At 52.1% G+C, this 23,619-nt stretch overlaps 1 protein-coding gene across 8 annotated transcripts in view; it reads right to left on the bottom strand.

Moving 5' to 3' along the window:
• Positions 1–23,619, bottom strand: part of Arhgef10l (Rho guanine nucleotide exchange factor 10 like) — a 138,873-nt gene that overhangs the window by 73,010 nt on the left and 42,244 nt on the right. For 7 of the 8 annotated variants that reach the window (XM_052715390.1, XM_052715388.1, XM_052715392.1 and 4 more), the window contains 4 exons: positions 23,029–23,062; positions 6,778–6,869; positions 5,759–5,842; positions 3,289–3,458 (listed from right to left, as the gene is read on the bottom strand). In XM_052715390.1, the coding sequence (XP_052571350.1) occupies positions 3,289–3,458; positions 5,759–5,842; positions 6,778–6,869; positions 23,029–23,062 (380 nt within the window). Of the gene's footprint in view, positions 1–3,288; positions 3,459–5,758; positions 5,843–6,777; positions 6,870–14,017; positions 14,037–23,028; positions 23,063–23,619 lie in introns of those variants that run through there. The other variant, XM_052715395.1, reaches the window with a different exon arrangement.

The following is a 23,619-nucleotide window of genomic DNA, read 5'->3' as shown; positions in this document are numbered from 1 at the left end:
AAGTTCTGGACACCTAGCTTCGTAGATGGCTGAGAGCATCATCAGACATCCCATGTAAAGCCCAGAGCTTAGTAATGATTCAAAGCAGGAGACACTAGCATCCCATCTCTCAGTAAGTCCTCTGTATTTACTAAATGGATGGATCAATGGATGGAGGATGAGTAGATGGCAGACAGACAGATGGATAAGGTCTTCTTACCCATCTATGAAGCTGAGTCCTGGCCTTGCCATTCCTGGCTGTGTGACCCCAACCATGTCTCCTAACCTCCCTGAGCTGAAGCTCATCAACGTGAAACTCTTTCTGCCAGCAACACTGGCCAGTCACTGCCAGCACACTGGGCAGCGGGGGGCTCTGTCCTGAGCCCTGTTCAGCTGCGGCATGAAACCATCAAGCCCCTTGGCCTTCCGGCCCCTTCCCTCTCTGAGGGTCAAAAGACTAGGGAAGCATTAGGGTCCAAGGTCACTGGCTGAGCTGAACAGAAGGAGACTGAGGCTATAGTAGGTGCTTCTGTAATGAGGCCACCCTTCCCAGACTGCCCTAGCTGGGTCACAGTGACTGGCCACAAAGAGGTCACAGGCTGAGTCACAGGCCCAGCAAACACCCGCTGACCCTGGTGGCCAATAGAACAGTCACTTGGGGACCAACAAAGCTCAAGGGAGCTGCTCACACCTGGGTCGGGTACGTCTGAGAAGGTCTGTTTACAGATACTTTGGTCCATTTTGGGGGCTGGAGTTGGTTGGCCTGGGCATCTTAAAGCAGGGAGTCCTAGCTAGCTTATTGCTGGGATTGCCATCAGACTCCAAGGACAGGATAAAATGCTTCCCCAGAGGCCTGCCATGCAGAGCTCTGCAGCATACACAGCATATGTGCGAGCAGCAGGGGCCTTGAAACACACAGCGGCTGCAAGGCCAGGCAGAGAGCAGGGGCCCCAGCAGCTCAGGAGGGTGAAACTCCACAGACAGTGCTTGGCGGTAACCCTAGGCAGAGAAAGCAGAGAGAAGAAGCCACACACACACCCCCATCTCCCTGGGAACCAGCCATTAGCAAGCTTGCAGGCTTTAGCAGATGGATAGAGAAAAGGCCCTCCTGTTAAAAATCCCTAAAACTGTGCTATGGGACACTGTTGAGGAAGAGAACAGAGCGCCGTCCAACTGCTACCCCAGAGTGAGTTTGTTAAGGGGTACAAGTTCCCAGCAGGCCACGGATCCTACTCCAGGCGAGGCTATGGAGTAGGAGAAGCCCACTCCAGCCCTCCTTAAAGTTGTGAGGGGCCACTTGCACCCCCTGGGGCCAGAGGGTTAAAAGGCAAGCTCTGAGCCAGGGTCCCTGGGAGCAGACCCCTGGCACCTGTGATGTCAACCAACTCCCACCAGGACTCTTGATGTCATGTAAGGCTAAGGCCTGCTGTTGGGTGGCACAAGTCTGCCCTTGCCACACTCCTTCCCTCAGAGATCCTGCGGTTCCCTCTCAGATCCCTGTCAAGAAAGTAGGAGTGAGCCAGGTGTGGTGACGCACACCTTTGATCCCTCTGCTAAGTAGGCAGAGGCAGGCAGATCTCTGAGTCCAAGGCCAGCCTGGTCTACAGAATGAGTTCTGGGACAGCCAGGGCTACACAGAGAAACCCTGTCTCAAAAACCCAGAGGAGGAGGAGGTAGGAGTGGACCTGGGTGATGAGGAGGGACCACAGGATGCCCAAGGCACAATAGTCTACTTGTCACCATCCAGAGCAGTATAGCCTGACAAACCCTGATCTCTACTGAGAGGTGACTCAGGGAATTGGGGGGCCTGTGGTACAGCACCTCTTCTCTAAAGGAACATATGCTACCCCTTCTGAAAACAGGAAACAATCGCAGGCCAGCCTGGGCTGTCTCTCTGGCCCACAAGCATCAGGGTCATCTCCTCAGGCCTCAAGAGTCCTGCCCCCAACTCTCACCTGGCTTTGCAAGCCCTCAGGCTTATCCCACTGGTCCCCCACACATGTCAAGCATGCTGCTGGGCAGGACCCCTCATCTCAACAGAAAGGCATTTTTATCTTTCTTTTTTTCCCCTAAGATAGGGTCTCATGTAGCCCAGGCTGGACTCAAACTTCCGAAGTAGCAGATGACAATCTTGAACTTCTGATCCTCCTGCCTTCACCAGTCCAGCGTTGGCACTGCAGGTGTACACCACCACACTCAGTTTATGAGGCACTGGGGATGGGAGCCTTAAGCATTATACCAGCTGAGCCACACCCCTAGTCCTTATTATCAGTCTTAACAAATTATGTCATACACAGCATCTCCTCCCAGACCATAAAGGTCCACCAAGCCTGGGTCAGGTCTTCCTGGACCCACACTACCCCGCATGACCTAAGATGATGCCCTGGTACACAGTAGGGTCTTGAGAACTGTGCTTGGTGGCCAGTGAGCATTAAGCTCCTTCCCATGGCCTATCCTGAGAAGTCCATGCAGTTGAGCTTGCTCAACACAAGGCTGAGTAAAGGCTTTCCGGCCAACACTCCTCTCCCGGAGGGCGGGGGTGTACCTGAAACCCAGGAACAGGCAGGAAGGAATACTGTAAGCCTTCCCAAGAAGTCTGTGGATGCAACTGGAGCTAGCCACTAATCCCAGCCAGTCTGGACCCCACCCACCCCCATGTCTAAAGAGAGACCCCTGTCACCTCTGGTCAGGCAGGACCCTTAAGTGTCACCCACTGAATCTCAGTCTCAGCATGGGACATGAGAGCAGTAGGAAGAGCACAGGAGAGGAAGAACCAGATCTCCACCCCAGTGGCTCCTCGTGAAACAGGCAGGAGAAAGGCCACAGACAAGAAGAAAGCAGATGCTGGGCCAGTGCAGCTCCGGTGCAGTCCCCTGCTCACACTCCCCCATCACCTGTCCACTCCCAGGGCCAATGGTACTGTGTGGGTCTGAGGATGTACCTGATAGGGCCGGAAAACTGAGTTGAATGAGGCAATAACCAACTCTAATCATTTGGCTGGGCTTCACAGACCACTGTGTTTATAAGAATTCTGAAGACCAATCTAAGCCCATGAACATCACAAGCAACTGACCTACCTAGTCTGCATAGAAATGTGGGAGACAGGGGAGTACCTGCCTCCATTCCAGGTCCTCCACAGCCAAACAGGGGATCCCAGGTGACTTCCTAACTTCAGGTGATAACCCAAGCCCCTTGTTGGAAACTGATGGTGCCCAGATGGGGGTCTAGTGCCCGGCCCTCACCACCCACATCCCTTCCTGAAGGAGTGTGGGTGCCCAGACCTTGAGAGATAACCCCCAGGCTCCTCACCTTGGGCTGGAAGGATCCCCGGTGCTTGGTGGGCTCTGCCTCTGGCTTGGCCTCCTCCCCTGAGTCCTCACTGTAGCTCTCAAACTCGCTGGAGCTCCAGCCTAGGTCCTCAGCCTCACGCGGTGCTCCAGCACGATGTACATCTTCGTAAAGTAGGCCCCGCTCTGCCCCTGCCAGCCAGGGACAATCTGGTGAGCTGGAGGCCCCAGCTACCCAGATCTGGAACCCCAGTGGGTAAAGGCATAAGAAAGGGAGGGAGGACAGAGCAGGTGTGCTGGTCTGGCCCCAGACTTAGTTCCACTTCCTCAGAGACAGTGCCAGCATGTCCTCCACCTCTCTATGAAAGAAGGGCCTGAGAACAGGGTGCTCACACTTCGGCATCTTTTCAGAAGAGAGAGGGAACCTCAGAGTCTAACTGGAACCCTAGCATGCTCCTGGGTTGCTGGAGACTTCTAATGCATCAATGGGAAGACACAGGAAGGGGCTGGACTTCCTTCATGCTGTATCCTTCCCATGGGTCCATGTGGTCTGCAAAGGTCCAGGAGAGGGCGCAACTGGCCTAGAGTCCAAGAGGAACCTTCACTTCAGACCACAGGAAATGCTTAGACTGAGAAGTGGGGACAATAAGTTGAGTGTCTTGTCTTTAGAGGGGCAGAATTCAACTGGGCACTCGTGTGCATGCCTCTGTGTGTGTGTGTGTGTGTGTGTGTGTGTGTGTGTGTGTGTGTGTGTGTGTTCCTTAGGCACCATCCATCTTGTTTTTTGAATGTGGATCTATCACAAGAACCTGAGGCTTGCCAATTCGATTAGGCTGGCTGGCCAGCAAGCCCAAGGGAGCGACCTCTGCCTCCCTAGCTGTGGGACTACACCATGCCCAGCATTTTTTATGGGTCCTGGGGATCAAACTTAAACCCTCCTGCTTGGTGACAAGCACTTCACCTCCAATCATGGGGAGGTTATTTTTAAGCCAAGATGTTAGTGACTAACGTCTCTAGGATAGAGCAGCAGGCCACCCTGGCTGCGACCTTGAGAAGGAGAGGCTGGGTGTGTTATTTCTACATTGGCTACCCCCACAACTATCGTCTGAGGAGATAGACCCTAGATCCCAGGGACGCCTAAAAAAAGACCCATTGTGACACCTGAGGACAGAGACAACCTGGGTTACATCATCAACTGCTTGATCTTATTCAGGTGAGAAATCACCGTGAGGGGGCCCGGTCAGCCACTGGAACTGCCCACTTTGAGACGCACCCCTATGAGCCCCTGCCTCCTAGCTCCATCAGCTATCTTCCCAGGATCCAGTGAGCTGCAAGCAGGTAAATATGATCCAAGCCCAGCCCAGACCTGCTAAAGTGACATGCACATCACTGGCGCATCAGTCCCTTTTCTTGGGACAGGAGACAGGAGATTCTCAGCAGCCCTCTGGCCTTGCTGGTATCTGTGTACTCCCCATGGTACTGTGTATTGTCCAAGGATAGCTACTGCTGCCCCATCAGACTAAAGGCTACTCAAAAGCAGGGGTGATGTTTCCCAAGTAGGTAGGGGGCCCCCTCCCCAGAAACAGATAGAAAAATATAATTTTTAAAAAGTCATCCTATATTCAAATTCTAGCTGTGTGATCTGGGGCTTGGGGCTTGACCTGTCTGGTACACAAGGAATCACAAGCCCCACCCTGACTATCTCAAGGGGTTGTGTTGACTCTGCAGGAAAATCAAATGTGCTTCATCTGTCAAAAAAAAAATGCCACCTGGATCCTCCCGGGGGAGGGCCAGAGCGCTGGACTTGAATTTCAGCCTGGCCTCTAACGTCTCCTCATCTGTAAAATGAAGACCCCTTAATCACGGGTTACATGACAACATGTGAAGAGTCAGCCTGGAGCAATGATGTGTGCCTGTAATCCCAGCTGACTTCAGAGGCTGATGATGGAAAATGAGTTCAAGGCTAGCCTCGGCTACATGGCAGGACCCTGTCTCAAAGCACCAAGAGTCTGAGATATAGCTCAGGGGTCTTGGCTTTGGACCACTTTGTGTGTGTGCCCGTGTATGCATGTGTACATATTGTGTTCGTGTGTGTGTGTGTGTGTGTGTGTGTGTGTGTGTGTGTGTGTGTGTGTGTATGTACACATGTGTACACATACATAAATATGTGTATTGAGCAGCATGGCTTAATGTATCTCAGTCCCCCAACACACACACACATACACACACACCACCTGTCCCTCTTCTGTCTTCAACCCAGAGCCTTTGGGGACTCATGGCTTAATGTCATCCTACCCAAGACCCCAAACCTTGTCCTGCCCAGTTTGCCCAGACCTGAAGTTATGAAGAATCTCTGCTTCTGTCTACAGGAGTGTGAAAAGGTGGGAACAGAAGGCACTGGGGACAGAAGGAAGCGGGAGAGACCCTCCTAAGCATGGCTTTCCCTCCCTGTCCCATGGAAAGGCCAGGAAGGAAGCCAGAATAGGCCATACCGGGCTGATGGGTGTCTGGGCTCTCACAGGGGACGTCGTCATAAATCACATCTTCATCCAGGGCGGGGAAAGTGAATCGGTCAACTGGTGACAGAGGGGAGAAAGGTCACCCAAGTGGCACATGATGACAGCCACGGAGGCCATCATGTATCCTGACTTTCACCACTGCTTACCTCTGGCCCACTTCTCAGTGGCCACCACAGACCCCAACTTACCTCCCAGCCACCCACAGACCTCCACCCTGGCCACAGTACCTGCCGGGAAACCCTGCACTGATGCCTAGCCCCAGGATAGGGACTCTGTCCTGACCTCTGGGCCTCCTAGAAAGACCCTAACCCCTAAGGGATGCCATCCTGAGTCCTGCAGCGTCCAGAGCCTGACCAGGCTCTGTCCCCATACCCTCTTCTTCCTCCCACCCATCCCACTCTCCACTGGGTCCAGACTGACCACCCCTCTCCTGGATGGTTGTGATGGTCCTCACTAGTCCCGCCCCTCCCCCTTTGTCTCATTCTCTCACCCACCCCTGTGATGAACCACAAGTGTGATTCTATCGTTCACCTTTTGGCAGAGGTATTGGAGGAGCTAGGGAGCTGGCAGCCCACCTCAACCCTAATGAGCCATCACACTAACATGAGCCACGTGGTACTTCATCCCCTGGACCCCAGCTCATACAGAAGCTGCCCCTCTGGCTTGTGTGGGAACCGCCTGCTTCTGAACGTGGGTCTCCTCGCAGAGGGCCTGCCTCAGTTGCCAGGGAGCTAACTCTGGCCAGCCTCTTGCTGGAGCCTCTTGAGAATGGGTGGACAGCTGGATTAAGGATCTAGGGCTCTGGTGAGCCGTGAGTGGGCAGTCCACTACAGACAGACAGCCACTAAGTCTGTGGTAACCCTCTAAAGATGAATGTCCCCTTGGCCCTCAAGCACCCATGCCGGTTCTTGGCCTAGAGACTAAGAAACAATCTTGGTTCTGTCTGGGATAGGTGGTAGATGGGGGGCGGGGATGAGTGGGGAGCGACTTACTGCGACGTGAGCTCTTCCGCTTCCAGCTGGAGCGCCGAACCCCAGAGAAAGCTGCGCCCACAGCATCCCCATTGCTGACCACAGCGGGCGCCCTGCAGAGAGATGGTTCAGTGAAACTTCAGCCTTCTCGCCACACTGGAAGGATGGCTTAGGGTTAGGCCCTCAGGTCATCTAAGCTGGCTAGTCTCCAAAAAAAAAGGAAACCTTGGCTCTGATTCAAGACTGTCTTTTTTAATTCGTTTCTTAAAGACTTATTTATTTATTTTATGTATGAGTATGAGCCTCCTGGTTCAAGACCATGAATGTTACAAATTGCAATGTTTTTACTGTACATAGAGTTCTCTGTTCTTATAAAAATATACTGTTGGGGGCTGGAGAGATGACTCAGAGGTTAAGAGCACTGGCTGTTCTTCCAGAGGTCCTGAGTTCAATTCCCAGCAACCACATGGTGGTTCACAACCATCTATAATGAGATCTGGTGCCCTCTTCTGGCATACAGGCATATATGCAGACAGAACACTGTATATGTAATAAATTAATAAATAGTTAAAAAAAAAGAAAGAAAGAAAAAAAGTTAAAATTTAAATAAATAAATAAAAATATACTGTTTCATCATGGAAAGCAAAGACTTCATTTACTCCTACCCACATTCTTCAGCACATAAGTATCAAACCATTCTGTCTTTGGGATTGGATTATGTTCAAATATTTAATTTTAAAAGTTGCTGAGTTGAATTTCATTTAAGTAAAATCACGATATGGATTTTGACCTGAGATAATCTTTAACAGTCCCTGAGATGGCTTTAAACATTCTTCTGATGTTTTGTCCTGGGTTTCTATGTGAAACTGCAGAGAGGTCTCAGCGCTGATGATCATAAAATCAAAACAGCCAATCAACTGTGAGGAACAGTTGCCTTGTGTGCTGCTGCATCCAGTGTTTACCGGAGATTTAAATCTTCATAACTACTAAACAAGCATACCCACCTCATTAGTATGCAAAATCTGTTTATGTCTTTAACCATTGAAAAATTGTGTAAAATGACACAATACACTAAGGAGTTGTTAAATAAATGTCTAAATGACCCATCGTTGCTAAGTGTGTGGTACGTGTACCTATTTAATACATCTGTGCATCCGAGGTTGGATATAAGTTTCTTGGGTGAGAAGGGGTCATGAATTGGAAAAAGTTTAAGGAGTTTTAACCCAGTATCCAGGCTGGGAAACAGGCTCCCTCACTTACTCAGACCACTGGGCTAATCAGAGGGCCACTAAACACAAGTCTGTCTGCTGTGAGGACTATGCTCTCCCAGCACCATTCAGAAGCTGAGGTTGAGGGCAGGTGAGATGGCTCAGTAAAGATGCTTGCTGCCAAGTTTGACAGCCTGAGTTTGATTCCCGGGACCCACACAGTGGGAGGAAAGATATCCTCAGACTCTACGCACGCATGCGCGCACACACGTACACACACCCATACACACACACACACCCATTCACATACACACCCATACACACACACACACTCATACACACACACCCATACACATACACACCCATACATACACACACTCATACACACACACTCATACACACACACCCATACACATACACACCCATACACACACACACACTCGTCACAAATACATATACAAACAAAAAAATACAAACAAACAAAAATCTCTGAAACATTTTTAAAGCTGAGGCTTTTAAATCCTCACCTACTCCTCAGCCCCACCATGTCACACAATGTCCTACCCTATCCTTCCTGTTGCGGTGGTTTGGACGAGATTGGCTTTCGTAGGCTCATATATTTGCAAGCTTAGTCCCCAGATGATGAGCTGTCAGGAAAGACTAGGAGGTGTGTCCTTGTTGGAGGAGATGCGTGTCACTGGGGGTGGGCTTTGTGATTTCAGAAGCCCATGCCAGGCCAAGTCTCTTTCTCTGCTACTGCCTATGAGTTAGGATGCAGCTCTCAGCTACTACTCCAGCACCATGCATGTCGCCATGCTCTTGCCCAGACGATAACAGACTAACCCTCTGAATCTGCAAGCAAGCCCCAGTTACATGCTTTCTTTAACAAAACTTGCCTTGGCCATGGTGTCTCTTTACAGTGACAGAACAGTGACTGAGACAGGAGTTGGTACCGGGACCGGAGGATTGCTATGACAGGCCTGACTCTGCTGCATGTTGGCAGCATGTGGACTTTGGACTGGAAAAGCAGTTGAGTGCTTTAAGTAGGGCTCACTGGGCCGTCCCAGGAGGGCCATAGACAGTGGTGCTGGGGGTGATGGGGACAGTGGGGGCCCAGTACAGAAGTCTCAGAGGGAAAGACTATTAGCGAGCATTCTTACAATATTTTTACAAAGAATGTGGCTGCTTTTTGCCCTTATCAAAAAATAATAATAATAACCTGCCAGAGGCTAAATCTAAGAGTTTTAGGTTAATGGAGTTGGCAGAAGAGATTTCAAGACAGCCCAGTACTGACTGTGTCATGTGGTTACTAATGATCACTCTTATGCCCACCTATGATGAGAAGGTACAAGCCAGTAAGCAGCAACCCTCCACGGCCTCTGCATCAGCTCCTGCCTCCAGGTTCCTGCCCTGCTTCAGTTCCTGTCCTGACTTCCTTCTATGGTGAACAGTGCTGTAGAAACATAAGCCAAATAAACCCTTTCCTCCCCACGACACTTTTGGTTCTGGTGTTTCATCACAGCAATAGAGAGCCTAGCCAGGACACCTGTTTAACCATTATTTTTTATAAGGAAGTCAAGAAACAGCGCTCAGCATAGAATCATAGGCACCGGCTAAGTCTCGATCCCTGAGCCCTGGTTTGTGGCCCTGCCAAAGCCCACAGGTTGAAATGCTCACCCGCAGCTAGGCAGTGGTGGCCCACGCCTTTAATCCCAGCACTCAGGCGGCAGAGACAAGTGAACCTTTAAGTTCAAGGCCAGCCTGATCTACAGAGCAAGCCCCAGGACAGCCAGGAGTACACAGAGAAACCCTGTGAAAAGGAAGAGGTGGAGGAGGGAGAGGAGGAGGAGGAGGAGGAGGAGGAGGAGGAGGAGGAAGAAGAAGAAGAAGAAGAAGAAGAAGAAGAAGAAGAAGAAGAAGAAGAAGAAGAAGAAGAAATGCTCACCCACAATTGGGCAGTGAGAGGAGATGGGGTCTTTGGGGAGGGGATTAGGTAATGAGACAGAGACCCATGAGAGGAATAACTTATAAAAGAAGCCACCAGCAACCCCTTCCCCCTTCCACCATGAGAGTTCACAAGAAGATGACAGCCATCGATAGGTGACAAAGTAACCACACACACACACACACACACACACACACACACATACCCTGCAGACCCTCAATCTCCCGCTGCCTTCATCTTAGCTTCAACTTTGCTTCTGCACCCCTGAGGGAGACAAAGCTACAGTGGTATCACGTGACCTGCACTTGCCAGGCTTGGCCACTCCACCAGTGCAGGGGAGAACAGACGGACGGGGAGGAAGCTGGAGTGTTCAATCTGAAAGAGGTGTCCACACAGGCCAGACAGTTCTGGGAGAGCAGAGGCAGTGCAGCACGCCTCCACCCCATGAGCCCCAAGGCCTCATGTGCCCCTCCTCCTCTCTCACAGACAGCGATGACCTGCTCTGTCCTGCCTGCCCCACACCTTCAGCCCCATGCACAGTGGGCACACAGTGATGCCTAGGGTGCAGAGCTATGAGAGGTAACATCTGCTGCTTATGACACACCCCCCATCCTTCTTCCCCCTCCCTCTTCTCTCTCCTTCCTTGCCTTCCTTCTTTGTGCAGGAAATGCAACCCCAGGTCTTACAGGTGCCAGGCAATTATGCCACCACCATGCTGAACACTCAGGTATTGCCTCATAGGCTGCCCAAGAGAAAGCCTGGCAGCCAACTTTGAGGCTATTACAACTGCTAATGGCAGATCCTGTGTCAACTTTGAAGTTGACCTCAAGGTGGGGCTGGGCATTACTGGGTGAGGTCAAGTAGCTCCAGAGGGACCTAGAAATACCAGGAGTACACTACATGCCACAGGGAGGCTGAGGAATGAGCCTCCTGGCTGTGTGTTATCCAAGCACACGAAACACCAGGCACAGGTCCTGGTCCTGCAGCTATGGGCCGGGTGGAAGGTGTCATCTATACACAATGTTGCCTTCCTGCCCACCTCACTGCCCAAGCCTCCTGGCCAGTAGGGAAGAACAAGGCTGAGATCTGAACCAAGCTGATATTCTTGCAAAGCTCTTTGGTTTTTGTTTTGTTTTAAGCTGGGGATGGTAAGAGAGGGTCTAATAGCCCAGGCTGACCTCAAATTCATTATGTAGCAAAAATGACTTTAAATTCCTGATCCTCCTGCCTCTACCTCCTAAGCGCTGAGATTATAGGTGTGCACCACCATGCTTGGTTTATTCGGTGCTGGGGATGGAACCCAGGGCCTTGTACACGCTAGGCAAGCATTCCACAGCTGAGACACATCCCCAGCCATTCCTGCAAACCCTTGCTCCAGGGGTCAGCTCTTTAGCCCACAGACTACAGTCAGTATTCCCAGGCAGGCAAGAGGAAAGGGGCTCCCCAAATGGGGTAACACTCCAAGCAGAGGTCTAGGCTCAGGTTAGTGTACAAGGAAAACATGGCAGGAAATGAGCCCAAGGCACCTCCTCCCCCGTGCCCAGCCTGTTCCCAGAGGGGCAGCCCCTCCCAGGTGCTGTCCCGGAAAATCACCCAGGACTCTGCCACTGCCCAGCTGGGATAGACCATTCTCCCAGTGAGCAAACACTCATTCTGAGCCTCCTCCAACGCTCCAGATAACAAATAACCACCATAAATACCTAGGAGAGGCTCGTTATCTTGGCTTCGTGTGCACTTCCACACTCCTGAGGCCTCAGGCTTTGCACAGGAAGAATTGCATCACCTAGCCCTCACGTGCCAAGTGAAGCCACTTATGCTGAGGATAAGGGTCCAGAGAAGGTGGGGGTGGGGGTGTCAATCAGAAAGAGCAGTTCACACAAACCTCCCAGCATGCCTCCAGATCCCAGAGCCCCAAAGCCCTGTGTGCCCCTTCTCCTTTCTCACAGACAGCAGTGACCTGCTCTGTCTTACCTGCACCATGCACCATAAGCACACAGTAATGCCCAACACCCACCTGAAAAACCTCACTCCTATCATCCGTCCAGTGGCAGCTGCTGTAGTCGATGTGGGTCTGCCAATGAACCTCTTTAGACATCAGACCCCAGAAGGCTCCTTCCTAAAGGCTATACAGGGTGGGCCTCTACTCCAGAACACTGAAGGTTCCTGGCTAGCTGGGCCCAGCCACCTGGCAAATCCAGGGCCTTTTATGAAGTGAGGCATGAAGAATATTCTAGAAGAAAGAATGCCACCTTTGGGGAGCAGAACACGCTGCGATAGGATCTGCCTTAATAGATGTGGAAGAAAACCCAGTCTGCAGCCAAGGGCAGAGTGGAGACTCTCCTTCCAAGCTGTTCACACAGCACCAGTCCCCCCAAAAGCCCCCACTCCCTGTGACTCCACATCCAAGAGACACCAACAAAAGTCAGTTTAGCAGGCTGGAAGGAAACACGGGGTACTCTCTTCAGGCCTCGGTGCTTGCTGGTTGGGAACACATGTTGAAAGGCTCTTTTTTCTTTTTCTTTTGTTAAGACAAGGTCTCACTGTATAGCCCAGGCTGGCCTGGAACTCACTGCGTAGCACAGGCTGGCTTCAACCTCAAAATCCTTCTGCCTCGGGGCAGGTGAGACGGCTCAACAGGTAGAGGTATTGCCACCAAGACTGACGACCTGAGTTCCGTTCCTGAACTCACACGGAGGAAGGAGAGCACCAACTCCTACAAGTTGCCCTCAGACGGCCTTACACCAACCACAGCACGCGTGTACAGACACACCAAGAAATAAATGCAGTCTAACGATCTTTCTGCCCCATCTCTTGAGTGTGGGGGTTACAGGTAGCTTTCTTGACCACCCTGCCCAGCAAAGCTGAACGGACCTTAAAGACCATCGAACCCTGATGCCCCGAATGTAACTCAGTTGGTAGAATGCTTACCTAGCATTCATGAAGCCCTAGGATCCATCCCAGTACCAAGTAAGACTGAGCACACAGGCTCAGGCCTGCAGTTCCAGAACCTGGGAGGCTGAAGCAAGAGGATCATGAGTTCAAGGCTAGCCTGAACCACATAAGGAGACTGTGTATCAGGCCCAAAGGTTCCAAGCCAGCTTCTGGGAGAGTAGAGTCACTCAGGAGCTCCAAAAAGACACTAGCTTCAAATAACCTGCCCCATGGGCCTGATCGCTGGCCCTGGGAGGGACTTCTACCAGCTCCAATGAGCAGCAAAGTAGAGACCCAGGCCAGAGGTGAGGTGCAGCACACACCAGTTACAACAGCCAGAAGATAAATCCTGCCTCTGCCATTTGGCCCAGAGCACAGGGAGAGTCACTAAACGCGGAACCAAATGAATCATCACTTCTGCTTCCTTCCGTGAGGATCAAGGAAGAATATACAGTAAAGCACTCAGCATGCCTCAGATTCCACATCTGTGGAACAGATCATGATACCCACCTCTGAGGGTCCTGCCGAAAAGCAGATACAGAGATAAGTAGGTAACAATACCTGCCTAGGCTCTGGCCTGTGGCACATCAACTCAGGCTTTCCCTCTGCCTCTCCAGAGAGTGTCCCCTCTAACCATGTGTTCTGCATGCTGTGTCCAGGGCCCCTTGCGTAGGGATGCTCTCCAGGGCACAGTTTGTTTTGTGTGTCCTACACCTGGACACAAGTCCACACGCTCAACGAATGGTGTGGCAGGGGTGCTTCATACTGGCCTCCAAAACAGTCCTCAACAGGAAGTGAGAGCTAGGGACACCAGAGAACTGTCTCATATGACCTGACTCCACAAACACAGGTGCCACCCCAGTGCAGCTACTGGTCTACTTCAGGAGCTCCCTAACATCTGGAGGGCCTGGGGTCCGCAGTGAGAGCACAGACAGGCGAGAAACAAGAACACAGGTTCCCACGGGAAAACGTTCACTGTGTGTAATTAGGTTAAAAAAAATTAGTGAGCCGTGAAATGGCAGGCGCAATAAAACCACCGCTCTACAAAAACCATACTTCCCGCTGCAGTGTGTGGCCAGCAGAGACGCGAGACGGCACACAGCACACATGAAAGGTGGGCCACGGCCTGTCATCTTCTGACTTAGATGTGCTTCAACAACAAGCATGTCTGACTTACTGAAAGGAGGGGATGGAGGGGGTAGCAGAGGAGGAGAATGACGTGGAATGTTGAGGACTGATTCCTGGGAGATGGAGATGTCGTTTAGCAGGTAGAGCATTTCGCTAGCAGGACAAAGCCCTGGGCACCACATAAATTGGGTGTGGTGGCTCACATCTGTAATCCCAGCATGAGAGGTATGAAGGCAGGAGGATCAAAAATCCGAGGTCATCCTTGGCTATAGAGTAAGTTTGAGGATAGCCTGGGCTACTAGAACCTGTTGGAAGAAAGAGGGAGGGAGGGAAGGAAAAAAAGAAAGGAAAGAAGGGAGGGAGGGAGGGAGGGAGGGAGGGAGGAAGGAAGGAAGGAAGGAAGGAAGGAAGGAAGGAAGGAAGGAAGGAAGAGAAAATAAATCAATTCCCAGGATCCACTGTGAACTTAGTAAGGGTGCTTGCTACAAGCCTGAAGACCTGAGTTTAATTCCCAGGAGAGGACCAACACTCACCATGTTACCCTCTGATGAACTCCACACATGCACTATGACCCCCACCACCACCCCTACACATACAAAATAAATAAACAAAACAAAAATCTTAAGCAGAGAGGGGTCTTTCTTCCATTTGAAACAGGTCTGCGTGCCCAGGCTATCCTGGAAGTCACCATGTATACAGTTCAGCGTGACCCTGACGGTGCAACCAGGCCATCCCCGCCTCAGCCTCCAGAGCCCCGAGATTACAAGGAGGCAACACCGGTTCTGGAAGCTGCCTGGATGTGACCCTAGCTCTGCCCACCTCACTCTGTGACACCAGGCTGGTGTTATGCCCCTCCTGTACCTGTTGCCACACCTGTAATATGTGGTTGTGACATGCCTGCCCACGAGCATTTGTGTGTCATGACTGATGAGATAAGCAAGGTGACATTCCTAGTACTAGGCCTGGTCTGTAGTGAGTCCAGATGCACATGGGGCGTTGTTATTTGTCAATGGAGCTGTCACACACATCGTTGGTTCACCCAGTATTTCAGCACCCCAGCCTGGGCACTCAGGAAAGAATGATGTAAGGGTGGGAAGAAGGAAGTGAAGGGCTGAAGAGCCCCGGCCAGTCACCAGAGCTGTGAGAATGACCCAGACACACACAGAACACCAGAAGCGCCCAGAGCGAGCACTGCCAGCCAGCCTGCCTCCTCCAGTCAGGTGCTCCACCTCTCTGTGTCTGCAAAATGGGACTCACTGTCACTGCCAACTATTATCTTAGAGTTGTGGAGGTCGACACAGTCCAAACTGAGCCTCCTCAAGGTGTCAAGGGGACAGGCTAGACTCCTTCAGGCTCTAGAGCAGTGGCTCTCAACCTGTGGGTCGTGACCACTTTGGGGGGTCAAATGGCCTTTTCACAAGGGTTGGAAAACACAGATATTTACCAGTGGCAAAATTACAGTGATGAAGTAGCAATGAAATAATGTTATGGTTGGGGGTCACCACAGCATGAGGAGCTGTATTAAAGGGCCGCAGCACCAGGAAGGTTGAGAGGTACTGCTCTGGAGGACAGTCTGCTTCTAGAAGTGGCTCTCATTCCTTGGCTCAGGGCCCCTTCCTCCCCCTCCAAAGCCAGCAGCATGGCATCTTCCCTTCTCTGACTTCTGGCCTCCCTCTTACGAGGACCCTGTGATGACATCAGGCCACCCAGAAGACCCAGGATCACCTCTCCATCTCCAGATCCCAGATGAGAGTCCCTTGGCCACTCATGGCACATGTTCATGGTCTCTGAGACTAGGATGAGGACGGCACTGGAGGAGCTGCTGCTACCCAGCCACCTTAGCTGTGTGAAGCAGACTGAGATGTGTGCAGAGGGCTGTGTGAGCATCAGGCCCATGTGAGCATGAGACATTCCACTCCTTTATGCTGGGCACTGGGGACTGCAAGCTAACAAGGCTGAGTCTCACGGCTGTGGGAACCCAGGGACACCCTCAGACAAGGATCTCCCACATGCCTCCGGCTAAGGCAAAGAAGCCGAGTAGCTTTGGCCCTGGACCCTCAAAGTGCCTGGGAGCTAGAGGGCGCTGATACAAAGACTGAGAGGCCTTGAAACCAGAGGAAAAGGAGAGAGAACGGGCCAGGCATGGTGGTGCAAGCCTTTAATCCCAACTCTCTAGATGCAGAAGCAAGTGATTGTAAGTTCAAGGCTGGCCTGGTCTACATGGAGAGTTCTAGGCCAGCCAGGGCTAACAGTGAGAAATTGTCTCAAAAAGGAAGAGAAAAAAAAAATCAGCTCTCTCAATTAGCAACCGGCAAGGGGCACAGAGAGAAGTCACACCCCTCCCACAAGAGACTCCACTGGGTGAAACTTGTATCTATCAGGTCTCAGGCCCCACCCTTAGGTACAAAACCCAGAAAGCTGATTCAGGGGATTCAGGAACCATCAAGTGCAAGAGGACCCCAGGACCCCAGGTCCCCAGGACTGACTACAGCTGCAGGTGAGGTCTAAGGCCATAGGGAAAATCTTGAGCATGCCCTCTGCAGACTGAGGAATATGGCTGTCCTGACTGACCTGCCCACAAAGTTCCTATGCTCCCCACACCAGAAGCTCAGAAGCACAGGCCCCTCCCTCTCGATCCTAGTCCAGTGGGGAGGATGGGTCTCCCAGGCCCTCCTGTGAACACTACTGCCTGCCCCCTGACTTCTCTTAGGCTGCAGGCCCAGCTAAAGGACCCCAGGCAACTGGCATCATAGCATGCCTGGTCCAAATGAGCCCAGAAAGGGGACAATACCACAGGGAGAGCCATGAGCCCAAACCCTGAACCACCAGCAAAGGCTGGGGTGCCTGGGGGTGTTTGTGACAGAGGCGAAGCTGGCAGGAAAAGCAAACAGTGTTAGAGGGGGGTGGAGTCCAGGCACTATGCTCAGCAGGCAGAGGTGTGGGCCAGTGTCCTGGAGAAACAGTGGACGTCAGCTGTCCACAGCTCACACATCCTGCCGCTACCGTGTGCTCAGGACTGCCCCTCTATCCCGATTCCCTTAGTTAACGCTGACAGTGATCCAGAGAGAGTGAACAGGCTCCAAACAGGCTCTGGTGGACAGAACTGACTTCAAGGGGACAGTGTCAGGGCACAAAGACCCAGTCCCGGCCCTGCCATCAACAACCTCAGTGAGATAACTTTCTTCAGTTGCCTAAGCCTCAGCTACGCATCTACAAAGTGGGTGTGATCGATCGATGGTGCCTGAAGGTAACACAGTAATGTGGCAGCTTAGTAAGAACAGCCACAGCAGCTGCACTGGGGGTGCTGGGTGGCTGCAGTTGGTGACCCCTCAAACCACTCAAGTCCGCTTTCCCTTCCCACTGGCCTCTGGCCTGGGCCCATCTGAGTCCTATTCGTTTCCATAGCAACACTGAGGTCTCCTTCCCGACCCACCTGGACCTTCCATCCCTCACCTCTTCAACAAGGATTGCCTTCCACTCTCCCCTGTGTTGGGGACTGAAGTAAGGCCTGGGCAGCAAACCAAACTTAACCCCCCAAGAATGAGTCCCTGTCACCTGGGAGCTGACCAGCAGGTGAGAGACACACCCTACCACCTTCACAAGAGCTGGGAGAGAGGGACCAGGGCTTCCCCTCTGTTCTCATTGCAAGGGAAGGGGCCTCACCTAGAATCACACACCAGGCTTTACTGCCAGGTACCTCGGAGGCTCGCCAGGCAGGGTCTACAGAACATCACAGGAAGCTGGGAAATGACTCTCCCAGGAGCTCGAAGCTCACCTCTCAGCAGGTAACATTCCTAAAACACCAGACTGGGGCCAGGAAAGCCCTCCCTCCAGGACCCACAGTCTCAGCCCCTGGAGCAGGGGACTCAGTGATGAGCTGCAGGGCTGCCGGCCAAAGAGGTTTCAGTTCTATCTCCTTTTCAAAGAAGTGTGTGTGTGTGTGCGTGCCTGCATGTGCGTGTGCGTGTGCATGTGTCTGTGTGTGCACATCACACACACACTTAGAGCCTTAGCAGGACAACAGAGTCTATTTTCCAGAGATGGAAAGACACCTGGGCCTCCAGCTGTGAGCCTGGTGTGTGGTAAACAGGGTCATTGTCATTATAAGCTACATTAATAGCATTCGTGCCTGCTAACAAATGTGTCCCTGAAGAAAGGGGATGCATTGCCAGTCAGCTGAGCACGCTGAAGTTGCTCCAAGGGAGAGGTGACAGGTCACCTATTCATCTACTACTGCATCCGCCTGCCATATGGTGTGATGGCCTGGATATAAAATACCCTCCCCAAAGCACATGTTAAAGGACTGGTCCCTAGCTTATGGGACTTGAGGGTGCACACTTCATCAGTGGGTCAATCCGTTGTCTTTGGTTTGGTTTTGGGACAAATTCTCTAGCCCAAGGTGTCCTCAAACTCCGGTGTAGCCAAAGATGAACGGCGGATCTCTTGCCTCCACATCTCCAATCCAGAGTATCAGGTGTGTGTGTGTCACTATGTCGCTTATTGATGTGTTGGGGATCAAACCCAGGGCTTTATGGATGCTGGGCAAGCACTCTGCCATCTGAGTTAGATCCTAGCCTTAGTTAATCTTGACGAGTTCATACTGAATGGGCTTTTTAAGAGATGAGACCTGGATGAAGCTTGCTCTCGAGCTTGCTCTTGGCTATCATAATGGGAACAGGTTTCCCCACTCCGTGCCTTCCTGTCACCATGCCCCTGCCTCACCACAGGCCTAGAAGCAACAGGCCCAGCACCTTGACCATGGACTTGAGACCATGAGCCAAAATGAATCTTCCCTCCTTCAAATTGCTGGTCCTGGGGACTTCCTCACAGCAAGGGCGATGGATGGACACATCTGAGCTGCCTGTCAGCTCCTCATGACAACTATGCACCAGGAGGTGACACCGACTCACTGTGCAGACAGGTCACTCAGACTGACATGAGGAGGGGCCCGTCTGGGTGACAGCCAGTGCGTGAGCACAGATGGTCTAACCGTAGGGACATAGCCCCAGCAAAGGACGCATCTGGAGTCACCAGCCATCTAGGTAAGCACTGTGTCCCCGCACTCCTCACTCTGGGCTTTGCTGTCTCCCCTTTGTGGATGGGGAAAGTGAGGATCAGGCACTGCAGTCCCTTGCTATTGAGGAGCAGAGCCACAATCTGAGACCGGCAAGGTGGCTCGGTGGGTAGTGCTGCTTTGATGCCAAGCCTAATGTTCTGAGTTTGGTCCCCAGGACCCTCACGGTGGAGGAGAGAATTAACTCCCACTTGACCTGTGTACACACGCTGTGGCATATACATGTCCAAACATGCACACGCACACATACCACATACATACACAAATAAATACATTATATATAAATATATACAAATAATATACATATAAATACAAATAAATACATATATACATATATATATGTTTTTTGAGGCAGTTTTTCTGTGTACCTCTGGCTCTTCTGGAATTCAGAGAGATCCGCCTGCCTCTGCCTCCCTCCCAAGTGTTGTGATTAAAAACATGCACCAGCATGCGCAGCAAGTATAATTTTTTAAAATGTCACAATCTGAAGAAGGCAGAACCACTTCTTCCCCAGAAGACCCCACCCCAGGCCACACTTCTGCCTAGCCACACTCAGAGCCCCTGGCTCCTCTCTCCACCTGCAATTTCTGCCTCCTCGCCTCCCCAGCTATGGACTGAGTGGCCAGGGAAGGAAGGAGTCCCTGTCATGGTTTGAATCGGAGATGGACCTCCGTGTGACAGTTAAAACTGTTCACCTGATAGAACCAAAATCACGTAGGAGACACATGACTAGGCTTGTCTCTAAGGAAGTTTCTCAACTGGATTCACTGAAGTGGGAAGACCCACTTTAACTGTGGGTAACACTATCCCAAGGCTGGGGGTTTAAACAAGAAAAGAGAAATCAGAGGGTGGTGGTGGCGCACACCTTTAATCCCAGCACTCGGAGGCAGAGGCAGGAGGATCACTATGAGTTTGAGGCCAGTCTGGTCTACAGAGTGAGTTCCAGGACAGCCAGAGCTACACAGAGAAACCCTGTCTCAAAAGACCAAAAGAAAGAAAGGAGGGAGGGATCGAGGGAAGGAAGGAAGGAAGGAAGGAAGGAAGGAAGGAAGGAAGGAGTAATCTGAGCAGCCGCATTCACTGTCCTCTGCTTCCTGGTTGCAGCTGTGACCCACTGCCTCAGGCTGAGGCATGGGGAATGCAGAGCCTGCCCTCACTGGGAGCCTCCCCACTGCACAAGCCAGGGCTGAAGCCACATTCCAGGCACACTTCGGAGAGGTGGGCTCCCCTCCCCAGCCTTGTTTACACCTAATGCCACTGCTGGGTACGTATCATCATTCCACTGAGCTGATGGGGAAACGGGACCCCAGAGAGGTTCCCAGACAACCCGAAAGCACACAGCTAGTGGACAGCTGAGCTTTAGCACTGGGTTCAGTGCCACCAAGAGAAGATGTTCAAGGCAACAGAGCAACTGTCCCCTAGGCTAGCTTGGAACAGGCAGCAGAGAGGCAGGACAGGGTGATGACTGAGAGTGAGGCGTCTGGCCCTTCATGTCTAAGCGATGAACCACTCTGAGCCATCCTGACCAGACGAGCCAAGAACTAGAAATACTAGCGTACACAGCCAGCTCCTGGGGTCACTGGGTCACTCAGCCTCAGCATGATGTCCAGCGCTGATCTGACATATGATCAGGCTGGGATCATTAAGTCTGAGCTGAGGAGTCGTGTCCCCAGGACACAGCGGGCACACTGGGCAGGGGGCAGAGAGAAGGCACACCAGAAAGTGTTAGAAGAATGCCACTACCACAGTTCCAGCCCTGAGCTCTGGCTCTGGGAAGGAGATGGAGTGAACAGCCAGACCCTGAGGAGGGGTATTCTTTCTTGTAGCCCAAACCAATCCAGGAGAGCCTGTCCATCTGCTCAGGGGCTTCTCAACCCAGACATTTGCCCCACCCTGCCCAGCCCTATATGAATTTACACTCACGCTTAGCAAGACCTCCTTTACAGCCCTTCCCGTCATGCCCCAGACCCCTGGATATCCATCCCTATTCTATTTCATCCTGTGTCCAAGACCCCTGACTGAAGTTCTCTGCAGTTTACTGCCCTGGTGTACCATGGGGATTCCAGAGCAGACTCCCAGGCAATACAGAGGAACCATGCTGATCCTGTCCAAGCTAATCACAGAGGAGAGGTGTCCACATACCGAACTTGCTCACCCACTCCAAGCCAGGCAGAAAACCCTAGGGGTCCACCCACGCAACATGAGCAATGAATGTGACCTCCCTCCACTGAGGCCCTCCCTCCACTGCAAGGGCATCTGTCCTGGAGACCCGGGGCTATCCGCCTAAGAATTAGCCTTCATCTCACCCAGGGAGAAAAAGGGTTCCTCTGCCCTCCTCACATCAGGAGAGCCAGGATTTCAACTCAGGGCTCCAGATGCCTTTAGCCATCGATTATCCCCCCAAGTGTGAACACACACACACACACACACACACACACACACACACACACGCACGCACGCACGCACACGCACACAAACACGCACACATGCACACAAACACACACGCATGCACGCGCACACACACACAAACACACGCGCGCGCACACACACACACACACACACACACACACACACACACACACACAAACAAACAAACACGCACGCACGAGCTTTCTGTTACCCTGAGCATAGTGGAACTGTGATGTCTAAACGGCTCAGCAGGTTAAGGCACTTGCAGGCAAGCCTGAGGATCTGCGTTCAATCCCCACAACTCACATGGTAGAAGGAGAGAACCCATTTCTGTAAGTGTCCTCTGACCTCATTTGTGTGCCATGACATGCAAACACATGTACACAAATACACACACACACTACATAAATTAATATAATAAAAAAATTTAAGTAGCCACCCTGCTTAGGTACCACTGGCTCTAAGTTGAGCTAGGCACAGCAGAAAAAAGAAAAATCAGTGGTCCAGTTTACAAAGGAGGAAACCAGAGTCCAGAGGAATTTTGGCCTCCATGTGGCCCCTAAGTCAGTGCTTGGGTGGGCTAAAACAAGGCCCCAGCATTCCAGTCCTTAGCCACTAGGCTGTCCTGCTTCCTGGGAGCTCCCAGGCACAAGGCGCAGAGAGTCCCCAACAATAACAACAAAGGGGGGATGTAACCAGGTGTGGTAGCTCACAACTGTAATGCTAGCATTTAGGAGGCTGAGGCAGGAGGATTGCCATTAGTACAAATGGACCCTGTCTCAACCAAAAAAGGAAAAAAAGGAATTATTTTTAAATAGGGGCTAAGGATGTAACTCAGTTGGCAGAGTGCTTGCCTGGCATGCACACAGCCCTGGGCTCACTCCCCAGTACTGGGCACGGTGGCACATGCCTATAATCTCAGTAGAGACAAGAGAACCAGAAGTTCATGGTCATCTTCACTGCACGGTGAGTTCAAAGTCACCCTGGATTATGTGAAAACTTATCTGCCCTCTCCCACAAAATAAAGCAAAATAAAAACTGGCCAGCCAGATGGCTCAGCCGACAAGGGTCTTTGTTGCCACACCTGATGACCTAAATTCAATTAATTCTCCAGAACCTACACAGCAGAAGGAAAGAATTGACTCCCATTAGTTATCCTCTGACCTCCACACATGAACCATGGCACATGCACACACACACACACACACACACAGTAAAAAATTTAATTAAAAAAGGATGATGGATTGGTATTAGCAGAGGTAGCCACACAGCGGCTTAGTTCCCATGGATAGCTCTGGGGGAGCGAGTCTCCTCTCACAAAGATGCTGGGAGAGTCCACAAGTCCACTGAGGCCACTTGGGTGCTGAGAGGCCTTGGTGTGGGACTGGGGCCAGGCCTGCTTCCTGCTATGCAACAGGCTCCCAGTCAAAAGAAAGAAAGAGGGGCCGCCATAGCCTCAACACTGACCTCATCCGGGCAAAGGGTCTAACCACTGTCCCACCCTGCCCCACGTTCCACTGCTCTGCTCCACTCTCTTCCCAATGGGCAAAGCAAGGATGAGTTGTAAGCTCACTTACTCTGTCTGGGGCGGTACAGCGGCTGGGTCCAGGTCTGTGGGAAGAGCAAAGGAGACAGCCTGTCAGACAGAGGCTGGCCCCAAGAGCTGAGCCTATCCCCGCCCCCTTCCACCCCGCCCCGCCCACCCTGCAAGGAACCAGGGTGCCTGGAGGAGCCCCTGCCTTTCCCTAGGCCCCCACTCTATTGAGTAAGCTCCCTACCTGTCCTGCCTGCCCCACACCGCCCCCACAGCCCAACCTCAGTCAGAACCAGCACCCCGCCTGCCAGGCTTCCACCAACCCCAGCTCAGGAAGTTCCTGCTGATCCAGTCCCCAATGTCTCCCAGATGACAGACCTGAGCGCCCAGCAGCTGGCATTTACCGACAACATGACTGGGCCCTCCCACCCCCGGGGTGCTGGCTCCCCAAACAGACAGATGGGTTCTTTGGAGCTGTGGCTGGAAGGCTACAAGAGCTCAGGGCTTGTGTCCCCAGCAGAAACGATTCCATTTCGGGCCCCGCCAGAGTGCAAGCCAGATGTTGTAGGAATGCTAGGAATCTCCTTTCCCAAGAGAAGCGGGACACAGCCTCTTCCCAGGGGCTCTCTTCCTG

Source organism: Peromyscus californicus, unplaced genomic scaffold (genome assembly GCF_007827085.1).
Source record: "Peromyscus californicus insignis strain IS unplaced genomic scaffold, ASM782708v3 Scaffold_5__1_contigs__length_169319896, whole genome shotgun sequence".
Classification (NCBI taxonomy): domain Eukaryota; kingdom Metazoa; phylum Chordata; class Mammalia; order Rodentia; family Cricetidae; genus Peromyscus; species Peromyscus californicus.
The sequence above is the reverse complement of the archived record's forward strand: the minus strand, read 5'-3'. Positions and strand labels throughout refer to the sequence as shown.